This window comes from Sorex araneus, chromosome 5 (assembly GCF_027595985.1).
Source record: "Sorex araneus isolate mSorAra2 chromosome 5, mSorAra2.pri, whole genome shotgun sequence".
Classification (NCBI taxonomy): domain Eukaryota; kingdom Metazoa; phylum Chordata; class Mammalia; order Eulipotyphla; family Soricidae; genus Sorex; species Sorex araneus.
The window spans coordinates 2,603,801-2,627,367 of NC_073306.1; the positions used below are offsets into that span (position 1 = coordinate 2,603,801).

At 67.9% G+C, this 23,567-nt stretch overlaps 1 protein-coding gene across 2 annotated transcripts in view; it reads left to right on the forward strand.

Annotated features, from left to right (window-relative positions):
- The window catches only part of CAMTA1 (calmodulin binding transcription activator 1), a 497,436-nt gene that overhangs the window by 461,044 nt on the left and 12,825 nt on the right, over positions 1–23,567 (forward strand). Inside the window, exons 12-22 of one of the 2 annotated variants that reach the window (XM_055137552.1) lie at positions 12,066–12,199; positions 13,016–13,212; positions 13,432–13,510; positions 13,933–14,248; positions 14,479–14,666; positions 18,114–18,301; positions 18,626–18,833; positions 20,016–20,087; positions 21,748–21,768; positions 22,611–22,804; positions 22,889–22,963. In XM_055137552.1, coding sequence (XP_054993527.1) covers positions 12,066–12,199; positions 13,016–13,212; positions 13,432–13,510; positions 13,933–14,248; positions 14,479–14,666; positions 18,114–18,301; positions 18,626–18,833; positions 20,016–20,087; positions 21,748–21,768; positions 22,611–22,804; positions 22,889–22,963 — 1,672 coding nt within the window. The remainder of the gene's footprint in view (positions 1–12,065; positions 12,200–13,015; positions 13,213–13,431; positions 13,511–13,932; positions 14,249–14,478; positions 14,667–18,113; positions 18,302–18,625; positions 18,834–20,015; positions 20,088–21,747; positions 21,769–22,610; positions 22,805–22,888; positions 22,964–23,567) is intronic. The other variant, XM_055137555.1, reaches the window with a different exon arrangement.

Consider the following 23,567-nt stretch of genomic DNA (forward strand, 5'->3'; position numbering starts at 1 on the left):
CGGTGCGGCTGCGGCGAGCGGAGCTGACGGGCGCTGCGGGCGCGCGGACGGCGAGCGGGGCCGGGTGAGGGCGTGCGGCCGCGGGCGGGCGAGGGCGGCGGCCGGCGGGGCCGCGCGGGGGGCGCGCGCGGGCGGGGGCGCGCGCGGGGCGGGGGGCGCGCGCGTGTCGACGTGCGGGGCCGCGCGCCGGCCCGGGGGGCGCAGGCGCGCGGGCGAGGAGTGGGCGTGTTTGGGGGCGCGGCGGCGCGGGGGCGCGCGGGGAGGGGGCCGCGGCCGCTTTGTGTCGGCGCGGCGGCGGCGGCGCGGCGATGGGGGTCGGGACGGAGGCGCCCCCCGCGGGGAGGGCGCCCACCCTGCCCGCGGGCCCGCGCGGGGACGCGTCGGTGGCCCCGCGCCGGGCCGGGCGGCGGCGCCGGGAAAGTTGCCGCCGAGACTCCGGGCCGGGGAACTTCCCCCGAGAGCCCGGCTCCGCGCGTGCCAGCCGGGACCGGCGCCGGGTGCGGCGGGGCTGCAGCTTCTGGGCGTCCGGGGTGGGGGCGGGGGCGTTTATTTATTTCTTGGGTTGTTTTTTGCCCGGGCATAGTGGCACCCCCCCCCGGTTCGCAGGCGGGGTTCGGGTGCCAGCCCCGAGTAGCCCCGTGCACGCGCGTGCGCCCATCGCGCGGGCTCCGCAGAGCGCCCCGGTTCCGAGTCCGTGGCGGCGGGTCCGCGCTCCCTCGCCGCCGTGCCTGAGCCCGGGCCGCCAAGGGAGGGGCGCGGGGCGCGGGGCGGCCGGTCCAGTGCCTTGTTTTGCTCGGATCCGGGGCCTGAAGTTTCAGATCAGTGGCAGGACCTGTCCGCAGAGGTGCTGCCCGCCCTCTCCCGCCTCCCAGTGGCCCCATCCTGGGGGGGTGCGTGGGGGGGCGGCTGCAGCCTGGACAGAGTCGGGTGGGGGGACCCGCGGCCCGGGCAGAGGGATGCTAGAGACCTGCATGACGGTTGTCCGTAGAGACCAGAATTAGAAGAAAGCAGATGACGCTGGTGTGTTCCTTTCTCTCGGCATATTTGGGGAGTTTCGTGTTGCGTGCGCTGGAGAAGAGTTCATAGAATGTGGGTTTCCCAAATGGGAATAAAAATAAGGTTTCATAGCACCTTGGGGACCTGACTCGTTCCTTTACAGACACCCGTGGTGGGGTGGGGACACAGCGCTGTCGTGCCTAAGGACTTCTCTCTGGTCTGGATCTGGCGGACAGTCGGGGCTCAGCCCCCGCACCCCGCCACCAGAGTCTGGGGGGCCTGCTGCCGCCTCCTCGGCTGTGTGGGTGACGTGGGCTGCTCCGGGCTACACGGTAACAGGTGGAACTGGGGCTCTGCCTTGCCCCGGGGTTAAGGAGAAGGTGAAGGGAGGAGGTCTGGGGTGGGAGGGCTGCAAGGAGGGGTGTCCACAGGGGGCCTCCTGGAGATCTCTGGGTGGCTGCTGCTGTGAAGTTTGGGAGCTGCAGGGCACGCCTGACCCTGGTGGCCTTCCTTGCTGGGGCGTCGTGAGAATGCTGAGCTGGAGCCCCGGTGCGTGGCACCCAGAGGGGCAGCGCCCAGCCTGCGGCCAGTCCCTGCAGCTCCTCTCGCGGGGGCCCAGCAGCCCAGGGCCCGGGTCTTCCCGCATTTCGGGGGCTGTGCTCTGGGACTTGAAGCGTTTTCCTGTGGTGCCCCCTCCGTCTTCCCCAGGGCAGCTGGCTGCACGGGGTGGGGGTGCCTCTCAGCCACGCGCGAGGGGCTTGTTTGTGCCCACCCCGCGCATGCTGATCCTGGGAAGCCGTGGGGAACGGGTGAACCAAGGTGTCGTAGCTCCGCGGGGGTCCCCTTGGGGTCCCGATTGTTCCTTTCCAGACACCCATCATGGAAACCAAGTCCTTGCTGTGGGCACCGGACCCATCTTTTGGGCAAAAGGAAAATGAGAGCCCAGGAGAGGGACCGGGCAGCCCACCAGGGGGCTCGGACTGGCCCCGCGCCCCATGGCGGGATGCCTGGTCTCCCCACGGGGGCTCCGGCAGTCCCGGTGACGGGAGGGCTCGGGCGAGAGGCGCCGGATTTCGCCAGCCGCAGGTCACACGGACGCCCCTGAGAGATGGGCTTGCCCCTCCGAGGGTCGTCCGAGGTCAGGGGGTATCTGCGCCCTTCTCCCCGGGTAGCGGTGGGCAGTGGGCTGGGCACGGGACCCCACTACTGGACTTGGAAGGGGGGCGCACAGCGGGAGGGGCTGAGGTCTGTGCTCACGGGCTCGTCCTCTGCCCCCGCCCCGGTGGCCAGCTGGGTTTGGGTTTTGTCATTTGGGGTTTTCAGGAGGAGGCAGGGGGTGAGGTGGGCGAAGGGGGATGCGAGAATGCCAGCCAGGGTTTTTTTTTTTGTTTGGTTGTTTTTTTGTTTTTGTTTTGGGGCCACACCGGCAATGCTCAGAGGTGATTCCGTGCCAGGCAAGCGCCCTCCCCGCGGCCCTGTCGCTCCCGCCGCCAGTGCCAGCGTGGTTTGCTCGATGCTTGCCTTGTTGCTGTCAAATGCCCGTCATGCCCTGACTGAAAAGGAAAAATATGTTTTGCTTTGTGTTTGGGTCCTGCCCGCCCGTGCTCGGGACTGTTCATGCCGCTGCACTCAAGCTTCGCTCCCGGTGGGCTCAGGGGACGACCCTAGGGGATGCCGGGGCTCGAACCCAGGCCCGCACCCTCCCTGCAGGAACATCGTTCCAGCCCCTCCCAGTTGAAATTCGGGCTTGCCCGCCCGGTGCCCTGCCCGGCTCCCGGGGACCTGCTGGTCGGCGCTGAAGCTCCAGCACATCCGCAGGCCGGGAGGGAGTTGCCGAGGGCGTCAGTGGCACCAAGCACCCCCCAGTGCCCGCCGGGCCCGGAGTCTCGCTGCTCCTGACCGCTGTCAGTGCCGGGGCTGGAGACCAGCTAGGTCGCAGCTACCTCCGTGACTCAGTGTATAAACTGACCACATGAGAGACAGGCCCCAGCGTGACCGTTGGCGTGACTGTCGCTGTCTGCGTGCAGCTGCCGGGGGCCTGATGCTGGGGCTGCGGACAAGAGCAGGGGCGGAGTGATGCCGGGTACGAGCGGCTGGGGTTAGCCACGGCCCAGCGTGGTTACGGCTTAGCTGCACAGTCGTGACTGGTACTGACGGTAAATGCTCGTATTTGCTGTTTAGGGCTGAAGAGAGCCATGGCAGGGCCAGGTTTGATTCCCAGAGCCGGGAGTCAGCCCTGAGCACAGAGCCGGGAGTCAGCCCTGAGCACAGAGCTGGGAGTCAACCCAGAGCACAGAGCCGGGAGTCAGCCTTGAGCACAGAGCCAGGAGGAAGCCCTGAGCACGGAGCCAGGAGTGATCCCTGAGCACAGAGCCAGGGGTCAGCCCTGAGCACAGAGCTGGGAGTCAGCCCTGAGCACGGAGCCAGGAGGAAGCCCAGAGCACAGAGCTGGGAGTCAACCCAGAGCACAGAGCCGGGAGTCAGCCTTGAGCACAGAGCCAGGAGGAAGCCCTGAGCACAGAGCCAGGAGTGATCCCTGAGCACAGATCCAGGGGTCAGCCCTGAGCACAGGGCCGGGAGTCAGCCCTAAGCACGGGGCCAGGAGTCAGCCCTGAGCATGGGGCCGGGGGTCAGCCCTGAGCACAGAGCCGGGGGCCAGCCCTGAGCACGGGGCCGGGGGTCAGCCCTGAGCACAGAGCCAGGGGTCAGCCCGGAGCACGGCCCGGTGTGTCCCAACTCCCCCAGATCAGAGATGCCGACACTCCCCAATACGCCTCACAGCGGTGAGGTTTGTGCGAGCGTTTGTGTTTTCTCCCTAGTACCGGGTCTCGTCCCTTCCCTGCCTGCAAGGCGATGAGGCCCGAGGCTCTGGCAGAGCCGCGCAGAGGCCGGAGGGACGCTCGTAAGCGCTCACTGGCCGCGGCTCAGGGCGTGGGAGGCCCCGCTGGCCAGGCGGGAGCCTGTGCCCAGCAGAGAGCCAGGCGCTTCTCGCCCACGCGGGCTCTGCAGTGCTCCGCCCTGCTCCGGCGGGCACCCCACCCCCAGACTCCTCCCCGGCGCCCCGACCTCCTGAGGGCTGCCCAGGGGGGCACCTGGCCTGGCCCGGCCACGCCCTGCCTGGACTCAGGGGTGGACGCTTGGTGGCCGGGCAGTTGGGAAGGCTGGAGAGCTGGAGGGGCGGGCACGCCTGCAGGCCCCCCTCCCGCCGTGCCCCGCCAGGGGTCTCGGTCTGCTCCGGCCCCCACGGCACGGCCCGGTCTGACCCCGGCCCTTACCCGGTGTGTCTGGGGGTGTCAGACGAGCAGAGAAGCGGGCGCGGGGTCTCCGCCCCACTCCACAGAGCCTGTGAGCAGAGGGGCCGGAGCGCTGGCCAGGCCGCGGACAGCAGGACACTCGTGGGGGGTGGACAAGCGGCTGCGGGGCCCACGCTGGCTTCTCTGCCTCCAGCGCGGGAAGGCTGGGGGTCTGGGGGCCACCAGCCCCTCCCTGTCTCCCCTCGGACCCCGGAGCCGGTCACTGGCCTGGGGGCGGGGGCGGGGGCGCGGTCAGAGCTCGTGGTGCCCAGCCTGTCCCCGTCTGCTCCCTGGGTTCCGAGGGCGTCTCTGGCCGTGCCGAGCTGCTGCCGGCTCTCCTCCGGCCCGGGCCTGGCGCCAGACCCCGCCACCCTCTCAGACCCTGACCCCCGCTCAGCGCCAGGGGTGAGGAGCGCCTCATCTCTGCAGCCGCACCTGGGGACCACTCGTGCTGCTGACCCCCCGCGCCGGGCAGCGTTTGCTTGCGCGTCCTGTCTCCCGCTGGGCGCTGCCTCCCCCCCTGCGTCCTCGCCGGGGCCCCCCCACCCGCCTGCGCTCGGGGGCAGGTGCGGCATCACCGCCGTGGGACCCCTGCCGCCCCCTGAGTTAGGGGGGTGGGTTGCTGGTCAGAAGGAACCAGCTCACCCCCCCCCAGAGATGAAAAGTGAGGTGAGCAGGGAGGGGGCGCCCCTCGGAGGGGAGAAGGGGTGCGTCCCCCCGCCGGGACACAGGGCAGCTGCCCTCGGCACCCCTCCCCGCCGCGCCCCCCTGAAGGCCTTTCCCATGGGCGGAGCCGCCCCTGCGCCGGAACCCGTGCTCCCGGCTCCCCGCCGTGCCTGCGAGGGTGTTTATCTAACACGGCCAGGGAAACGCGTGATTTCTGACGCCCGTGTCCCGAGTGACCGAGAGCCCCCGGCCTAGCAGAGTGGGGCCGGGGCCGGGGCCGGCAGAGCCGTGGCCCCGCCTTGCCGGGTGTGGCCCCGTAGAGAAGAGTTGGATGGTGCAGCGCCTGGTCGGCGAGCCCGAAACGGACCTCGCGGCCCGTGTCCACGGTCTGGCTGAGACGCTGCGCAGGGGCACATGAGGACAGGTGAGCAGCACGCGTGCGTCATAAGGCAGCCCCCTGGGGGTGCGGCTCGATTCGAGACAGAGGTCTGCAGGACGGAGGTGTGAGTGCATGTGTGTGTGCAGGGGTGTGCGTGGGTGCATGTGTATGTGGGTGCGCGTGGGTGTGTGCATGGGTGCATGTGTGTGTGCTTTCATCTGTGTGTGCATGGGTACATATGTATGTGCGTTTGTGCGTGTGCATGTGTGCGTATGTGTGTACGTGCATGGGTGCACACGTGGGCACGTGCATGTGTATATGTGTGTGCACATGTGGGTTTGTGTGTATGTGCATGGGTGCGTGTATATGTGTGCGTGCGTGTGTGGGGAGGTGTGGGTGCGCATGCATGTGTGGGTGTGCATGTGTGTACATGCATGTGAGCATGTATGAGTGGGCATGCATGCGTGTGTGGGCGCCTGCATGTGTGGGGGTGTATGGGAGGTATTGGGGGTGCATGCATGTGTGTGGGGGTGCGTGTGGGGTGTGCGTGCGTGTGTGGCTGTGCGTAGGCGTGTGCGTGGGCACGGGCGGGCGGGACGGCATTCGTCAGCTCGGCTCTGCACACAGACCGACTGGCTGTGACTTCTCAGGACAGGCCGAGAGGCGCATGGTCCCACTGAGGCGACCCACGTGAGCGTGCTGGTGCTGCTCTGTTGTAATTGCGTTCTTGTGTTCTGGGTGGACCAAGGCACGAGAGGCGGCCGGGGGCGGAGTGGGGGGTTAGAGCCATGAAAGGGTGGTGGGAGGGTCCCCCAAGGGCACTGAAGGGGCCTGCAGAGACTGCGCAGGAGCAGGGACTCAGGGGAGGCGGGAAGCAGGGGAGGGGCCTTGGCCCCCCATCTTTCTTCTCTTCTCTTTTGGGTCACACCTGGCGATGCCCAGGGGTCACACCTGGCGATGCCCAGGGGTCACTCCTGGCGGTGTCCTCTGGGAACCATGTGGAATGCTGGGGATCGAACCCGGGTCAGCCGTGTGCAAGGCAAATGCCCTCCCCGCTGGCCTGTCACTGCAGCCCCAGCTCCTCATTTTTCACTGCCACGTGCACCCCCAGACTGCGGGGGGCCTGGGGGAGGGAGAAGAGGGTCTCCGGTTCCTTTCCAGGGCTCTGTCAGCTTTCTCTTTCCTTCTTAAAAAGTCTCCTCCACTGGGGGCCGGAGTGTCGGTGTAGTGGGAGGGCTTGTGCCTGGCACCCGCTGACCTGGGCGCAGCCCGCGGCACCCACCGGGTCCCCTGAGTCCACCAGAGCCAGAGCCCCGAGGAGGCCCTGACCATGGCCACAGGCGTGGCCCCCAAACCAAAAAAAAAGCCCAACATTTTTAAAAACCTTTTTTCTGTTTGTGACGGGGATTCCCAGCGCTGCTGACACTCAGGTTTCAGGACAGCAGGACCCGCCCGTGTCGCCCTCGCTGGGTCCTAGGACGAGCCCCCCCACCTGAGTGCATCCCTGGGGCCAGGGTCCGCTCAGGGAATTGCTTCTAGGGGGCCCCTCCCGGCCCCTGGCCCGTATACACTGAGGTCTGGTTTGCTGCGGACGCACGTCTCTCGTGCAGAAACTGACGTGTCTCAGAAACGTGGCCCGGGGCCACGTGTCACAGGTACCGCACACATATGTGGCGAGTGTCGCAGAAGTGCAGGTGTGGGCCAGAGTGAGGGCAGCGGGGAGGGCGCTGGCCTTGCTCGCAGCTGACCCGGGTTCAACCCTGGCACCCCAGCGGCCTCCCGAGCACCACCGCGAGTGCTCCCTGAGTGCAGAGCCAGGAGTCAGCCCTGAGCACTGCAGGGTATGGCGGAGAGCGAGCACAGAGTGGGCAGCACCCTGCCGCGTCGGCCCCCAGCCTGGCACAGAAGCACGTCTGTGGTGGTGGACGGGGCCCTCCCGGGGCTCAGGGTTGCAGCCGGGGGCAGCCCCAGCCCCCACGGGGGTCTCGGCCCCTGGATTCCGGAGCCTCTTCTGGACGGGCAGCCCCCGTCCTGCTTTGGAGACACCCCGGGCAGCCCCGCGGACCCCCGCGTTGTCCTGTGCCCTGTGGGTCCCCAGCGCTGAGTCCCCGGGACCCGGCCGCGGCCACACGCAGTTGGGCAGAGCCGTCTGGCCCGGTGCCCGGCCTCTGCCCAGGAGAGTCCCTGTGGCTTTCTGCCTGTGGCGTTGTGTCACCCCACAGTGCCTCCGGAGACTTGTGTGTGCGAGTGGGGAGCCGCGGCCGTCGGTCCTCCCCGCCCGATGCCCAGGCCGGACGTGGCCGTTTGCCGGCTCCTGTCCCTGCAGACCCCGCCACGGGGCTGCTCGGAGCCGGGCGTGTGCCCGAGGCAGCCGCGTGCCCGGCCTGGCGGTGCGGGCGCTCTCCGGCCGCGGCAGGCGGCGTGTCCTTGGCGGTTCCGCCCTCCCGCCCCCGCGGGCTCCGCTGGGTCGCAGGGACGCGCCGGAGTCGGAGTCTCGCTCTGCTCTGCCGGCCACGCCGCGTCTCCGTGCCGGGGGAGCGGCGGCCCCAGATGGCCTTTCCTGACCCACTTCCAGCTCCAAATCCGTGACGCGCACGAGACTCGGACCCCGCGGCCCCACCTGGCAGCCCGGGGGTCCGGGGCCCGCTGACTCCCGACACGGGGCACGGAGCCGGGGAGCCTTGGAAAAGTGGAGTAGGGCAGTTTTTCCCGGGGCTAAATTTAGCCATTGCTTTGGAAAATCCGAGTGGTACAGCCTGTGCCTTATCTCGCCCGCCGTCCGGCGTGCGCCCTTCCCTCCGCGCGCTCCGTCCCGCAGCTGGGCAGCTGGCCGCGCGGTCCCGCCCGCGCCCCGGCGCCCCGGGGATTCCGGGAAGGCGTCCAGGAGGCGCGCAGGGGAACTTCCTCAGCCGCGGGCCGGGGTGCTCTCCAGAGGCAACCCCGGCACGGCCGGCCCGAGGCCCCGGGGCCCGCCGTGGGCGCCCCACCCCGACAGCAGCTCTGGGCGGCCGGGCCGGGCGCTCCGGGGCCTCAAATAACGCGATGAAAATAGCCGATGGTATCTGATGGCCGCGCCCTCATTCATTCACCTGCCAGGACAGCTGGCTCCTGCGCCGCCCGACCCGCCGTGGCCCCGACCACGCCGCCGTGTGTGACACGGCGGCCCAGAGGCTCCATCCGCCACTCGCAGGCCGCCACGTCCACGCGCCGGGCCGGACAGTTCCGGAAAAAGTGTTTCTTGGGCTTAAGACGGACGTAAGTGCCGGGTGTCTGTGCAGCTGTCCGGCCTCTCGGGACGCGCGGGGGCGGGCGGGGGCGGGCGGGGGCGGGCAGGATGCTCACTGGGCCGCCGCCTGCCAGCCGCGGCCTGGGGCGGGGTCCCACTGTCTGCAGCTGGCCGGGAAAGCGGGTACCCTTGCTGCTCTGGGCCTCCACTGGGCCGGGCGGGGCACGGCCCCTGTGCCCACTGCAGGGGTGGACAGGGCCCCACCCACGCCCTAGGACCACTGCGTTCCCGTGACTCCGGCTGGGCTGTGGACGGGGCCTTTGCACCGACGGGCATCGCTCGGAGGGCTGGCATCGCTCGGAGGGCTGTGGTGTGGAGGGCATGGACGCAGGCAGCCCCCCGCCGACTCCCCGCCTCCCTCATCCCTCTGTGGAGAACGGCCGCCCCCAGCTGTGGCCGAGCCACACTCTGAACGGGGAGGGCCGCCGGGTGGGCCGGCCCCGGGGGCCAGAGGCAGGTGAGGCTCCTGGTTTCGGAGGAGGAAAGGAGAGAGCACTTAGAATGAGCCCAGAAGGGGCCGGAGACAGCAGGGCGGGGGGAGCGCTTGCCATGCACGGGGCCGACCCGGATTCGATCTCCGGCATCCCATAGGGTCCCCCGAGGACCCCCAGGAGTGATTCCTGAGCTCAGAGCCAGGAGTGAGCCCTGAGCATGTGGCTGTGGCCCCCCAAAACCAACAAGCCCGAGGGTTGGTGCACAGACTTAACCTAGGACCCTCGTGGGTTTCCCCGGACACACCTGGGATTGGCCCCTGACCGTCAGCGGGTGTGACCCCAAACAAACAGCACCCTGCACGGCGGCCGGAGCCTCTCAGCCGGAACACTCGGCTCGTCGCAGGGGGCGGCGGCCGCTTCTTTTCTTTTTTAAACTAGATTGCCTTGAAGATGGCTTCTGCCTCCAGATCTGCAGGGATGGAGAGAACGTGCAGCAGCGGGGGGAGCCCCCAGGGGGCACAGACAGAGCCCGAGCCCTCGGCCCCCAGTGCCCCGGCCTCACCCCTGCACTGAGGGCGGTGCCACAGGCCACCGGGCTCCCCCTGCAGTCCTCCCACGGGGCTCTGCTGAAGATGTCATCTTTTTTTGGGGAGTGGGGAGGGTTGAGGTACATCTGGCGGTGCTCAGGGCTGACTCCTGGCTCTGTGCTCGGAGTTATTCCTGGCTCTGTGCTCAGGACTCCTGGCTCTGTGCTCGGGGTCACTCCTGTTGTGGGTTTGGGGGACCCATTGTGGTGCCAGGGATCAAACCCCATGCTCGGTGGGTGCCTTGAGCCCTGCTCTGTCGCCTGCCCCAGGCGTGGTTTGTCTTAAGCTTGTTGCTCAGCGGTGCTCAGCTTCCAGGTGGCCCCACCCAGGAGGTGGGCGTGGGGCCCCCCGGGCAGCGGGCAGGGGCAGGTGAGAAGTGCTCTGGTGCCCCCTTTGTAATACTCGGGACTATTTTGATTTGGGTTCATTTTTTTTTGGGGGGGGAACCCTTTGTGGCCGGGGGATCAGACCAGCCCAGACCCCTGAAGGCCAGCGCCCTCCCCGCTGCACCGTCTCCCTGGCCTCCGGAGCTGTTTTGAATCTATTTCCAGTGGGAGCCGCTTTCTTTAGTTTTCTGATACTGCTGCAAAGCCCCTGACAACTTCCAGAAGTGCCTTGTCATGACAACCGGGGGACTGCTGACTCACCGCCAGCCGGAGAAGACAGGGACCTCAGCGTTAGGCCCGGCAGGCCTGGGGGACGGAGGCAGCAAAGACAGTGTCGGGCAGCCGTCCCCGGGGGTCCGCCTGGCGTGCCTGAGGCCCTGAGTTTGATCCCTTGCCCTCCCAAAATTAAGGAGTAGGATTTTTTTTTGGGGGGGTCACACCTGGCAATGCACAGGGGTCACTCCTGGCTCTGCACTCAGGAACTGCTCCTGGTGGTGCTCGGGGGACCATATGGGATGCTGGGAATCGAACCTGGGTCGGCTGCGTGCGAGGCAGACGTCCTACCCGCTGTGCTATCACTCCAACCCCGAGAGTATGATTTTTTTTTAAATGAGCAAAATTCATTTTAAAAAGAAAGCTCGAGAGAGAGTACGGGGCTTCAGGCCTCGCCTCGCAGCCCTCGCTGAGCCCCCGGGCCCCTGAGCACAGAGCCTGCCCCCGGCGCAGCACAGGGCCGGCGTCAGTCCTGGGATCAGGGAGAAGCTGGGCTCGGCGTCTCGGGGCATAGCGGGAAGAGCTTCCCGGGGCGCCCCCCGCAGGCCCGCGAGGCCCAGGGGTCCCGGCTGAGGAGCTCAGGTCGCGCCATCCGGGTCTCGTCCTCACGGTGTGACCGACATGCGTGGGGCACGTTTCGCAGACCCGGGATCGCGTCTCTCCTGCCACAGCGGCTGGAGCTGGGCTCCGTCCCGGCCCCTCCGGGAGAGGGCGCGAAGGGAGGGGGCCGTGGGGGCGTCGGGCGAGGGGGTTGGCCGGCTGCGGGGGGGCCCGGCCCATGAGCGGGGTCTCGCTGGGAGGGAATTGCCACGTGTCACCGGAAAGGGCTTGATTCCCCCCTGCCACGCGCGTCTGCAGGCCGCCCTACAGACAGGCGGGGGCCACAGGGCCGTGCCGTCCAGGCTGGGTGCAGGCGAGGAGGGGGCGGCTGCTCCCTGAGCTGGGCCCGGCCCGGTTGCCCCCCGCAGAGGGGAGAGCTGTCAGCCGCCCGGCAGGGCTGGGCACTGGAGAGCCGCAAACAGAACACGGGGTTCCCGGGACCCAAGCTCCAGCTTGGCGTGGATGCTGGGGGGTGTTTTTCATGTGTGTGATCTGAACAGTGCGCATGTCTGTGTGTGTGCACCTGTGCATGTGCGCGTGTGTGTGCGTGTATGTGTGTGTGTGCGCATGTGTGTGCGTGTAGCCAAGACAGCGCGTCCCGGGCAGCAGACTTGGTGCATGGTGGTTGGTGGCCAGCCGTTTCCCATGCCCCTGCGGCCGTGGCCCCAAGGCACTGGTCAGAAGCAGGCGCCAGGGTTCTTGCCCTCCTCCTGCCCTCGTGGTGCCCACTGGGCTGCCCGCCCGGCCCCCCTCGGCGCTGGGGCTCCGTCCTCCGGGCTCAGGCCTCCACCCGCTCGCACCCGTTTCCTGGTGAGTTGATGCCACATCGGTGCTCGGGCAGGAAGAGGGGCCTCTGCCCTGTTCCCAGCGCCTCTGTGGCATGTGACGTGGGGTGCGGCGAACTGTGCCCATCTCAGCCGGGGGGGCCGGCACCGAGAGCTTCTCGGCTGTGGCCCAGCGGGGCGAGGGTCAGCCCGGTAAACGCGAACCTTCTCCCACACGGAGCCCTGCAGACTCTGTCTGGGTAAAACATCCTTAAAACCCGGCTCCTTTCTCACCGTGGTGGGAATGAAAGCATGGCCACGCGGCCCCGGGGGCATCAAGCAGCGGGGCTTGAACCCAGGACCGCGGGCAGCTGGGGGTCACTCGGCCTGTTCCGCCCCAGATAACCAGTTCAGGATGTCCATCCTGGAGCGCCTGGAGCAGATGGAGCGGCGGATGGCCGAGATGACGGGGGCCCAGCAGCACAAGCAGGGCGGCGGCGGCACGGGCGGCGGCACGGCGGGAAACCAGGCCCAGGTAGGGGCGCCCGCAGACCCCCGAGGGGGAAGCCTGGCTCCTCCGAGCCACGTCCCACTCTGGGCCCGCCCGGCCCAGGCGAGTCTCACCCTCGCGGTCGTCGTGAGGGGACATGCCGGGCCCCTTGGCCCCGGGGTTGGCACAGCCGGGTCCCCCGGCACAGGTGGGTGCTCCCCGAGCACTGTAGGACCACCCCCACTGCAGCGTTAAGACGGAGAATCCGGCCAAGCCCGGCTGGGGCTTCTTCATCCCCTTTGGAAGGACGGACGGACGGAGCAGAGGCCGGCGGTGTTCTCAGGGCCCGGCTCTCGCGGCCTCCTTGCTGGACAGATGCCGACAGAGGGAGCCGAGAAGAGCCTCTGGCCAGCAGGGGGTGTTTGGGCGCGAGTGTCAGGCCTCCCGCACCCCTGCCTCGGCGAGCGGCCGGGCCGAGAAGGGCCTCCTTGCTCCTGGGGGCCCCGTTGCCGTCCAGACACTCAGGCCCTGATCTTGAGAGCTTCCTTGGGGTCTCTTGGCCTTTTGATTATTCACAGATTCCTAATAGGGGTGCAGTGTCCCTGGGACGGTGACGCAGGACCCCCGGCCCCGCAGTGCTGAGCCCGCCAGGACCATGCGTGGCCTGTCGCGTGGCGCTGGCCTGCTCCAGTGGGGCAGAGCCCCTGACCTCCCCCCCCATCAGAGGGCCGCAGGCGTGGGGCCGGGCAGGGCCCGCCTCACCTCACCCGCCCCCCCCCCCCCCCCCGTGTCCCTGACCCCATCCCGGGCCCCGGTGGCCGGCACGGCCGGGCCGGGCTGACGCGTGCCCCCTCCCGGCAGTGCGCCTCCGCCCCGGGGCCCCTGGGAAGCTGCTTCGAGAGCCGCGTGGTGATGGTGTGCGAGAAGATGATGAGCCGCGCCTGCTGGGCCAAGGCCAAGCACCTGATCCACTCCAAGACCTTCCGCGGCATGACGCTGCTGCACCTGGCGGCCGCCCAGGGCTACGCCACCCTCATCCAGACGCTCATCAAGTGGCGGTGAGCCCCGGGCAGCCCGCCCCGCCTCCCCCTGCCTCCCCCTGCACGGCACGCCCCGCCCCGCCCGCCGGGGTGCGGACTCTGCAGACAGCTGGGGGGACACCACCCCCCCATGCCATCACACCCGTCCCTCCGGCTGGGTCCCCCTCCATCACCTCCGGGAGGGGCGGCCTGCGGGGTGTGGCCTGCACCCGGGCACTCACCGCGTGTCCCTCACAGCACAAAGCACGCGGACAGCATCGACCTGGAGCTGGAAGTGGACCCCCTCAACGTCGACCACTTCTCCTGCACGCCGCTGGTGAGGCCCCCGGCCCAACCGCCCAACCTGCTGCCTGCCCCTCCCCAGCCCAGCCCGCCGCTTTCCCCGCCCCCAGCCACCGCCCCCTCCCCTGTGCTGAGGCCCCCCCCCAACCTGCCCCAGCCCAGCCCACCACCCTCCCCCACCCAGCCACCGCCCCCTCCGCTGTGCAGAGGCCCCTCCCCCCCGCCCAACCAGCCCCAGCCCAGCCCACCACCCTCCCCCACCCAGCCACCGCCCCCTCCCCTGTGCTGAGGCCCCCAGCCCAACCTGCCCCTCCCCAGCCCAGCCCACCGCCCTCCCCGCCCCCCAGCCACCGCCCCTCCCCTGTGCTGAGGCCCCCACCTGCCCTGCCCGCTGCCCTGCCCCCTCCCCGCCCCCGTGGCCCGGCCCTGCCGCGCTGAGCCGCCTCCCGTCCCCAGATGTGGGCCTGCGCGCTCGGGCACCTGGAGGCGGCCGTGGTGCTGTACAAGTGGGACCGCCGAGCCATCTCGATCCCCGACTCCCTGGGGCGGCTGCCGCTGGGCATCGCCCGCTCCCGCGGCCACGTGCGGCTGGCCGAGTGCCTGGAGCACCTGCAGCGCGACGAGCAGACGCCGCTGGGGCCCGACCCCCGGGTGCGCAGCCCGGCCCGCGAGGGGCCCGCCGCCGACAGCTGGGTGGCCCAGTGGCACGGCGACGGCATCGCCTCCCCGGAGATGCCCAAGGGCGTCACGGTCATCGCCAGCACCAACCCAGGTACCCGGCCCCGGGGGCTCTGCTGGCATGCCGCCCGCCCGCGGCCCCCCGGCGGCCTCAGTTTCCCCCACCCCGCGCTTGCACCCTGAGACTGTGGTGTCGAGCTGCCTCTCTGAGCCGGGCCGAGCCCCGCGCCCCGCCAGGCGCTTCTGAGCCCCCGAGGGGGGGGTCCGGGACAGAGGGCGGGTGTGCGGGGCCCCTGTGGGAGGCTGACGAGGGTCCGTCTACAGGGCAGGTGGCCGGCAGTGCGAAGGGGACCAGCGTGGGCAAGGAGGCGGCCCCGGCGGCGGCGCGGCCGCGGGAGCCGGTCAGCGTGCTGATGATGGCCAGCAGGGAGGTGAAGGCCGAGCTGGGCGCCAGCCGCGAGGGCGCCCCGGGCGAGGGCGAGGCGTGTGCACAGCCCATGGACGACATCCAGGTATGCACCCGGCCCAGGGCCCCGCGGCCACGCGGAAACCCAGGGATCGTGCCGGTCCCGATTGCCACGGTCACCCGGGGTCCGGGATTGGGCCGCTGGGGTCGCCTTCTGCAGCGGGTGAGCGACCCCGGAGGGCAGAGCCCATAGTCAGCCCTGAGCAAGGGCCGGGTGTGGCCCAGAAAACAGGCCAGAAAGTTCCGGGAGGCCGAGGGGGCGGGTGTGCCCCGGGCAGCCCCTCTGTCCTGCTCCCGGGGGTCCTGCCCTGCTCTCACTCGCCAGCTGGGTGGGCCCCGGTCAGGAGCCTGCAGGGGAAGCTGACCCCTCCCCCCGCCCACGGGGTCTCTGCAGAGGACTGGGGGGTCTGAAGGGGCTTCGAGCCCTCCGTGTCCTGGCCCACAGCCGGAACTGCCCCGCTGTTGACCGCTGGACAGTGGGGCGCTGGGCTTTGACTGTCCACTGCTGGTGGGAGTCCGGGAGCCTGTGCTCGGGAGCAGCCACGCGGCGTGCGGGGCTGCCGTCGGGGTGGGCGGGCGCAGAGGACGGGGGCTCCTCGGTGGCCTGGCACGGAAATCCCGGGATCTCGCTAACACCAGCGAGGCGGGGACGGGCAGGTGCGAGCACAGTCTCCCCGCTGGGCTGCGGCTCCCGTGGCCGAGCACGTGCCTCGGGTTTGCCGTCCAGCATCACGTGACCCTGAGGGCTGCGGCTCCCGTGGCTGAGCACGTGCCTCGGGTTTGCCGTCCAGCATCATGTGACCCTGCGCGCGGGGGCGGGGGGGGGGGGAGCAGGCGCGGCTGGGCGTGGCTCCCGACCCCCAAGGGAGCAAAGGTGAAATGCGTTGATGAGCGACCCGAGAGCCAGTGCAGTGGCGAGGGCGCCTGCCTGGCGTGCGGCCAACCCGGGCTGGATGCCCGGCAGCCCAGACGAGTACCACAAGGAGTGACTCCCGCGTGCAGAGCCAGGAGTCGCCCCTGATCATCCCCGGGTGTGGCCCCCAAACAAAAAATGAAAAAAAAAATGCATTTGTGCTGCCCAGAGACGCAGGCAGGTGCGTGTTTGTCAGTGTGCAGATCGGTACAACAGTCCAGTCGACCAAAAGCTTACGCTCGGTAGACTCGGAACACCTGTAAAGGCTACTAGAGGCCGCCCCAAAGGCCTCCGTCCCTCTCGGAGAGCCCGGCAAGCTACCGAGAGTATCCCCCCTGCACGGCAGAGCCTGGCAAGCTACCCCTGGCGTACTCGAACGTCAAAAACAGTAACAACAACGATCCTCATTCCCCCGACCCTGAAAGAGCCCCCAATATGCCATCGGGCTACACTAGCACGCGACAGGGACGAATGGAGACGTTACGGGTGCCCGCTCAAGCAAATCGATGAACAATGGGATGACAGTGGTACGGTGGTACAATGATACACGTGACGAGGTTGCCTCCCTCAGGAATTCAGATGAAAACCCCGAGCTGCACCTTTGCAAGTTTTCCTCCCCGGCCCTGTGTGGGACGTTTAGGACAAGATGAAGTGGTTTCCTTCGCACCTGCCTAGGACGTTGTCATTTGGTACATGGCTGTTTAAACACTGGTGCCTTTTGCCACCACACCGGAAAACAGGGCCATGCAGCCAGCCACTCGGATTGGCCGTGGGCCCTGGGACGGGTGGGCGTGCTGTTCAGACAGCGACCAAACGGGCTCAGGGCTGCAGAAATGCCACTTTGCTTTTGTGCTTTGGTTTTGTTTTGCTTTGGGGGGGGGGCACAACTGGCAATGCTCAGGGCTTACTCTTGGCTCTGGACTGAAGAATTTCTCTTGGTGGTGCTCCAGAGAGCATGTGGAGTGCCGGGGATCAAACCTGTGAGGGCCGCATGTAAGGAAAGTGCCCTCCCCACGGTGCTCTCTCTCCAGTCTAGAAAATCCCACTTTACTTTTTTTTTTTTTTTTTTTTGCTTTTTGGGTCACACCCGGCGATGCACAGGGGTTACTCCTGGCTCTGCACTCAGGAATTACTCCTGGCGGTGCTCAGGGGACCATTTGGGATGCTGGGATTCGAACCCGGGTCGGCCGCGTGCAAGGCAAACGCCCTACCCGCTGTGCTATCGCTCCAGCCCCCCCCCCATTTTACTTTTAATGGCATAATTTTAAAACTTTTGTAGATGGGGCTGGAGAGACAGTACCGCGGGGAGGGCACCTATCCTGCATGCGTCCTATCTGGGCTTGATCCCTGGCACCCAGGTGATCCTCCGAGCCCACCCGGAGTGATCCCTGAGCGTAGAATGAGGAGTAAGCCCCGAGTACTGTCGGCTGTGGCCCCCAAACAGGCGTGTCATCATACATGAATACTCTGTAGAGAGAGAATTTGGCCTCCTCACTGAGTCCGAAGCAAGACTGCCGGTCCGGGGGGAGCGGGAAGGCCGGCCCCCTTTTCCCCCACACCCGCTGCAGGGTTGCCCGACTCTGGAGGGTTGTGGCCCTCGGCCTCGTGTGAGGTGCCCTTGGCGCATCGGCCCGCGGGCGTCTCTGCTCCTGGGCCTAGACACTCCAGGGCCCCCGGATCTCCTGGGCACCCTGCACCCCCATCTGCTCCAGCCGAGCCCAGGGACCCACCCTCTGACTTCTGTCCCAGAACTTGGCAGCTTCTAGCAGTTTCTGTCTGCTTTTTGGTGTAGGGGCGTGGCTTTGGGATTTTTTTCTCTTTCCTGGCAGACCCAGGCTGCAGGTTCTGATCCACCCTCCCCTTTCCCAGACTCCCTTTGAGGGTCTCTGAGCACGTCCTTCAGGGATGTAGTTGGGCCCACCTGCCAGCGACCTCCCTGCTGGGTTAACAACCAAAAAATGGCAAAAAGTTTCCGGGCAGCTGGTGCAGGCCAGGGTGCTCGTGCTGGGGTCCCAGGTCAGTGCCTGGTGGCCGCCGTGTCTGCAGCCCTGTCCCCAGCCCCGGGGTGGCCGCGGCAGGAGGAAGTGGGCAAGACCCCAGATGGTGTCACAGAGAAGCAGGAGGGACGGGGGCCGAGCGGTAGCACAGCAGGGAGGGCGTTTGCCCTGCACGCAGCGGACCCGGGTTCCCAGGATCCCACGTGGTCCCCGAGCACTGCCAGGAGGGATTCTGAGCGCAGAGCCAGGATAAACCTGAGCAGCGCTGGGTGTGACCCAAAAAGCGGGGGAAAAAAAAACAAAACAGAAGCAGGAAGGACAGTCAGGGAAGGGATTAAGGTGCCACCTTGCACGTGGAGGCCCCCAGCACCCTTGGGTGTGGCCCCACCCCCCGAAACAGAAGCATCGCCGCCACCCCCAACTCCTGGCCGGGGACACGGGGTGGGGTAGCACCATCCCCTACAGCTGGGGTTCTCGGGGTGAGGCTGACCCGGGCCGCCTGGGGGGGCCACGTCCCCTGGGTCTGCCCTTGCCGAGAGCCGCGTGGCTGGGGCCGGGGGTCACGGCCCGTGCTGCCCCGCAGGTGAACATGATCACGCTGGCGGAGCACATCATCGAGGCCACCCCCGAGCGCATCAAGCAGGAGCCCTTCGTGCCCCTGGAGCCCGCGGGCCCCGAGCGGACGGACAGCCCCGCCGTGGGCAGCACCATGAGCTGGCTGGCCAGTTACCTCGCAGACGTCGACCACCTGCCCGGCACTGCCCAGATCAGGTCTGTCTGGAGCTCGCAGGGCGCTGGCGCCTCGGGGCGGGGCTGAGCCTGCCTCCCTTCCGGGGTGTCGTAGCCCAGCACGGCCCGAGGGCCCGTGGGCTGGGGTCCCCCGGCCGGGTCATACTTCCGGAGGTTCCACTTCCTGTTCCGCACAACCCAGAAAGGCCCCGCGCAGCCCCGTGCCCCGGGTGCTGAGGGCCGTCTGCAGGGTGGACCTGCCCACCCCGCCCCCAGTGGCCCCCGCCGGCTCCCTGCCTCGGGGGTGGGGTCTCCCTCTGCTGTCCCGGCAGTGCCTGGATGGAGCCCTCCCTCCTGCTTCCCCAGCACCCTGAGCCCCGTCGGCTCTTCGGTCAGTGGGATGGCCTTCGAGAAGCCCAGCCTCCCGTCGGCCGCCGACTGGTCAGAGTTCCTGAGTGCGTCCACCAGCGAGAAGGTGGAGAACGAGTTTGCTCAGCTCACTCTGTCGGACCACGAGCAGCGAGAGCTCTACGAGGCTGCCAGGCTGGTCCAAACGGCGTTCCGGAAATACAAGGTGAGCCAGGCCCGGGCGGCTGCTGAGATGGGGGGAGGTCCCTGCAGGGTCATAGCAGGAGAGTCGGGGTCATTCCTGTGGGGTCATAGCAAGAAAGACGGGTGGTCCCTGTAGGGCCATAGTAGGAAGGTCAGGGTCATTCCTGTAGGGCCATAGCAGGAAGGTCGAAATCATCCCCATAGGGCCCTAGTAGGAAGGTTGGGGTCATTCCCACAGGGCCATAGTAGGAAGGTCAGGGTCATTCCTGCAGGGCCATAGCAGGAAGGTCAGGGTCATTCCCACAGGGCCATAGTAGGAAGGTTGGGGTCATCCATACAGGGCCATAGTAGGAAGGTCAGATTCATCCCTGCAGGGCCATAGCAGGAAGGTCTGGGTCATTCCCACAGGGCCATAGTAGGAAGGTCGGGGTCATTCCCACAGAGCTGTATTCAGGCTTTATCCCCACTGAACTTGTAGGATTTCCCTTTCCTTTCCAGGGGTCTCGAACATAGAAAGTGTGTGCCTACCACTGAGCCCTGAGCTTAGAGATTTGTTTTGGTTTGCAGGTCACGTCCGGCGGTGCTCAGGACTTACTCCTGGCTCCGCACTTAGGGATCATCCTGGCGGTGCTCGGGGGAACCGGGGTGCCGGGGATGAACCAGGGTTGACGGTGTGCAAGCCAGGCGTTCTCCCCATTGTGCCCTCTCCCCAGCCCTGCGCCTGGAGAAGTCTTATTTCACGTTATTCTGTGCCTGGGGATTCTGGGTAACTTCCAGAAGTGTGCGGGTAATGAAACGGCCGTAACGTGCCGTTTGTCCCGGTGTCAGCTCCTGGGGCACTGGTGGGCGAGGTCCCCCTCAGCTGCACCCGGCGGGCTGGACGCCCACCACTGACTTTATTTAGGTGATGGAAGAACTGGGACCCTCGTGTAAGGGGGCTGGGGGGTGGGGCGGGGTGCCGAGGGTCAGAGGCCTCTATGGTGGCCCCCGGACTGCAGGCGCTGCTGGTGCGGCTTGTCACAGCCACCCTGGCGGGGAGGGGAGCTTAGAAAAACGTGAGCCGAGTCCAGAGAGAGAGGAAACCTCTCAGGCCTGCCGCCCCTGCTGGGCTGGTCTGAGCCGGGGGCTGTCGGTACCCCGGGGGTCCCGGGAACGCCGCTACCACTGGGGAAAGTCACGGCCGCTTTCTCCCCTTCTCCCCAAGGGCCGGCCCCTGCGGGAGCAGCAGGAAGTGGCGGCTGCCGTGATCCAGCGCTGTTACCGGAAGTACAAGCAGGTGAGCGGGGCGGGGTGGGGGCAGTGAAGGCCCCCCCCCGCCACAGAGCCCCACCCCCCACACAGCTGCACCCAGAACTGCTTTGATGCAGCACCCACAAACCGCCCGCACCCAGGCTGGTGCCCCCAAGCCCCTCCTGTTCTCACCTGCACGAGGCACAGGCACCTGCCAGAAGACACTTCACGTCTAGAGCTGGTCTGGGGGCTCCCTCGGGGCTCCGCAACAGGGAGCACCCCCGGGGCTCTGCAGCCGTGCCGGCAGGAGGTGGAGGCGGCCTCCGGTTCGTGACCTTGGATCCCAGCCGTCACCTTTCACGGTTCCCTTTGCAGCCGCTGCTTGTGTGCTTGAGAGTTGTGAGCCCGGGCAGGGCTGACACCTTGGAGCCCGGCTCCGTCTCTGGTGCCAAACGGTCCTGTGGCATCGCCAGGCCCCAGCGGCGAGCCTGAGCCCCGCGTCTTTGGGCCTGTGTCACGGCGTGGCCCTGTGCAAAGATTGAGAAGGGGATGGGGCTGTGGCACTGTGGGTAGGGCGCTTGCTTTGGCTGTGACCAGCCCAGGTGCAAGCCCTGAGCCAGGTGGAAGGCCTGAGCCCCTCTGCGTGTGGCCTGGAGATCAGATCATCGTAGCACTGTAGCTCTGTTGTCCACGGTCGTTCATTGATTTGCTCGAGCGGGCACCAGTAACGTCTCCATTGTGAGACTTGTTACTGTTTTTGGCATATTGAATACACCCCGGGGAGCTTGCCAGGCTCTGCCGTGCGGGCGGGATACTCTCGGTAGCCTGCCGGGCTCTCCAAGAGGGACGGAGGAATCGAACCTGGGTCGGCCGCATGCAAGGCAAACACCCTACCCGCTGTGCTATTGCTCCAAGTCACCATAAAAGATTGTAAAAATCTTGGCCTGCTCAGAGCATCAGAAACCTGTCCTGCACGCAGGCCCCTGGCGCAGACGCCAGCTCACTGTCCCGGGCCCGCTGGCCCTTTCCCTCGTCCGGGCGTGCTCCCAGGGCCCGGGAAGTTCTCACTCTTTCAGGTGAATAGTCTGACTTTAGGGTGTCGTGTATGACACGGATGTGGGCGCTGCAGTGCAGGAAAACACCCTGCACCCTTCGTAAACTCTTAACAAAGGGCCAGGTCCTGCTTCGGTTTGGTTCGGTCTGGGCCAGGCCCTGGTGTAGATGCCCGGGTGTGCCCGTAGGTGGCACTGTTGGCCGATGCGTGGTCCCCAGGGCCGGGACAGTGCCTGCAGAGCTGTCCGGGGCGGCCAGGCCTGCTGGGACCCCGTCCACGAGCGTCTCTGGATGTCCTGTGGGTGGGGGCGGGGGTGCTTTCGGCCCGGTAGCCAGTTGAGTTCATGATCCCAGAGAATGAAGGTTTATTGTGCAAACGCTGACACCAGTGACCTTCTCCCAGCGGGAGGTCGGCTTTCTCTCTTTCTCCCGAATCCACCTCCGGAAGGAGCGCCGCGGTGACCAGGAAGATGGAAGGGCCCATATTCTGGCGGGGAGGCTCTAGAGTAACGTTTTAGGAGATGGAAGACTTCCGTCGCGGCCACAGGCCTCCCGTTTTCCGCCCTTTTTCCGGTCGGGAGTTACTGGTTCTGGTTTCTCCTTTCCTGCCGCTCGGCGCTAACGTTAATCTGTATTCTCTGTTTCTCCCCAAGCTGACATGGATAGCCCTGAAGGTAATGCCACTCCCCCCGCGGCGCCACCAGCCCTGCACCCGGCCCGTGCCTCGGCCCACTGCCCCGGGACCCTATGGCTTCTCTCCGGGCCTGGGTTTGGCCTCTTTGTTTTCTGGGCCGGTGACAAACCACGAATCCGTGCGGGTCAGCAGCCACCAAGGCCCACGCCCCACGGCGCAGTCTCTCCCGGGGGCCCCGCACAGGCCCGGGGTGGGACACAGGCCCAGACCCGCGACGGCCAGACTCTGGGCCAGGGCGGGGAGCCCCTACACCCCCCCCCCCCCACCGCAGACACGCAGCTGGCCTGGGCGCCGGGCTCCCTGCGTGCCAAGTCGCCTTCTTGGCGGCCACCGGCCTCCGGTGGCTCCCGGCCCCCAGCGGTCTGGGCCCTTGGGACCGTGCGTGCCGGCCCTTTTGTGTGGAGTGCCAGGGGCGGGCGTGGACGCGCCCGTCCTCTGTGCCCGCTTGCTCCTGCCGTGTGCAGCATGCCAGGCCCCGGGGTCCAGCTGGCCGTCCCGGGAGCCATGTCTCCCGGCTCCTCCCCGGGGTGGGCGGGCGGGGGGGTACTGGGTATGAATCTCCCGCAGGTTCAAGTGACGGAAAGGTGTCAGCGTTTCATGATAAGCCTCGTACTTGGGACCGTGTAACTCAGACAGGGCCGCCTGGAGCGCCAGGGCTGCCTCGAGCGTCTCCCTGCGGCGGGTCGGCCCCGAGAGGCCTGGCCGCGTCCCCGGGACACCGGGGGGAAGCGATGGCGCTTCGGGGGGCGCCCTCTGAGGAAGCCCCTGCTGTCGGAGGCAGCCCCGGGAGGGGGCGGCGGGCTCAGGCGCCTCTCCCCGCAGTACGCGCTGTACAAGAAGATGACGCAGGCGGCCATCCTGATCCAGAGCAAGTTCCGCAGCTACTACGAGCAGAAGAAGTTCCAGCAGAGCCGGCGCGCGGCCGTGCTCATCCAGAAGTTCTACCGAAGCTACAAGAAGTGCGGGCGGCGGCGGCAGGCCCGGCGGACGGCGGTCATCGTGCAGCAGAAGCTCAGGTGGGCCCGAGTGCCCCCGCCCGCCCCCGCCGTGGCCTCGACCCTCCCGCCCCCGCCCCGTGACCGGCCCTCCCCTGTTTGCAGGAGCAGTTTGCTCACCAAGAAGCAGGACCAGGCCGCCCGGAAGATCATGAGGTTTCTGCGCCGCTGCCGCCACAGGTACGTGGGCCCCCGCCCCACCCGGGGCCGCCTCCACCCTCCCCACTGCGGGCACAGCCCTGAGCCAGGTGGGCTGCGCCGTCCGTCTGTCCGGGCGGCGGCAGGCAGCCCCCTGCCCCCCAGGCCCGCATCTGCTCCGGGGCCTGTGGATTCCAGCGTCCTCCTTCTCCCTCTGGGCCCTCCCGGGCCGCCGCGGGGGTGGCCAGCGGCTCGCGGCAGGACAGGCTGCAGGTGAGGTGGCGGTGCCAGGCCGCTGCTGCCCCCTGCTGGCGGGGCCTCGCTGGAGCAGGATGTGCCCCCTGAGCCGCGCGGGGCAGCCGGCCTGGACGCGGGCTTTCCCATGGGGTCACTCTCCTCGCTCCTCCAGCCGCGCGCCCAGAGGGCTGGTCCTGCAGGACACACACGCCTGGTGCTAGACCCTCCGCAGGGACGTTCCCCGGGGCAGCTGGGGAGGGAGGCGCAGAGGCGGGCGGGGAGGGGCAGGGGAGGGGGAGCTGGCCACACCCAGCAGGGGACCAGAGGCAGGTGGGATTGAGAGGGGCGCCCTGCCTGTCCCCACCCCGTCCCCTCTGCGCCCTCCCCTCTCCAGAAGCACTTCCTGCTC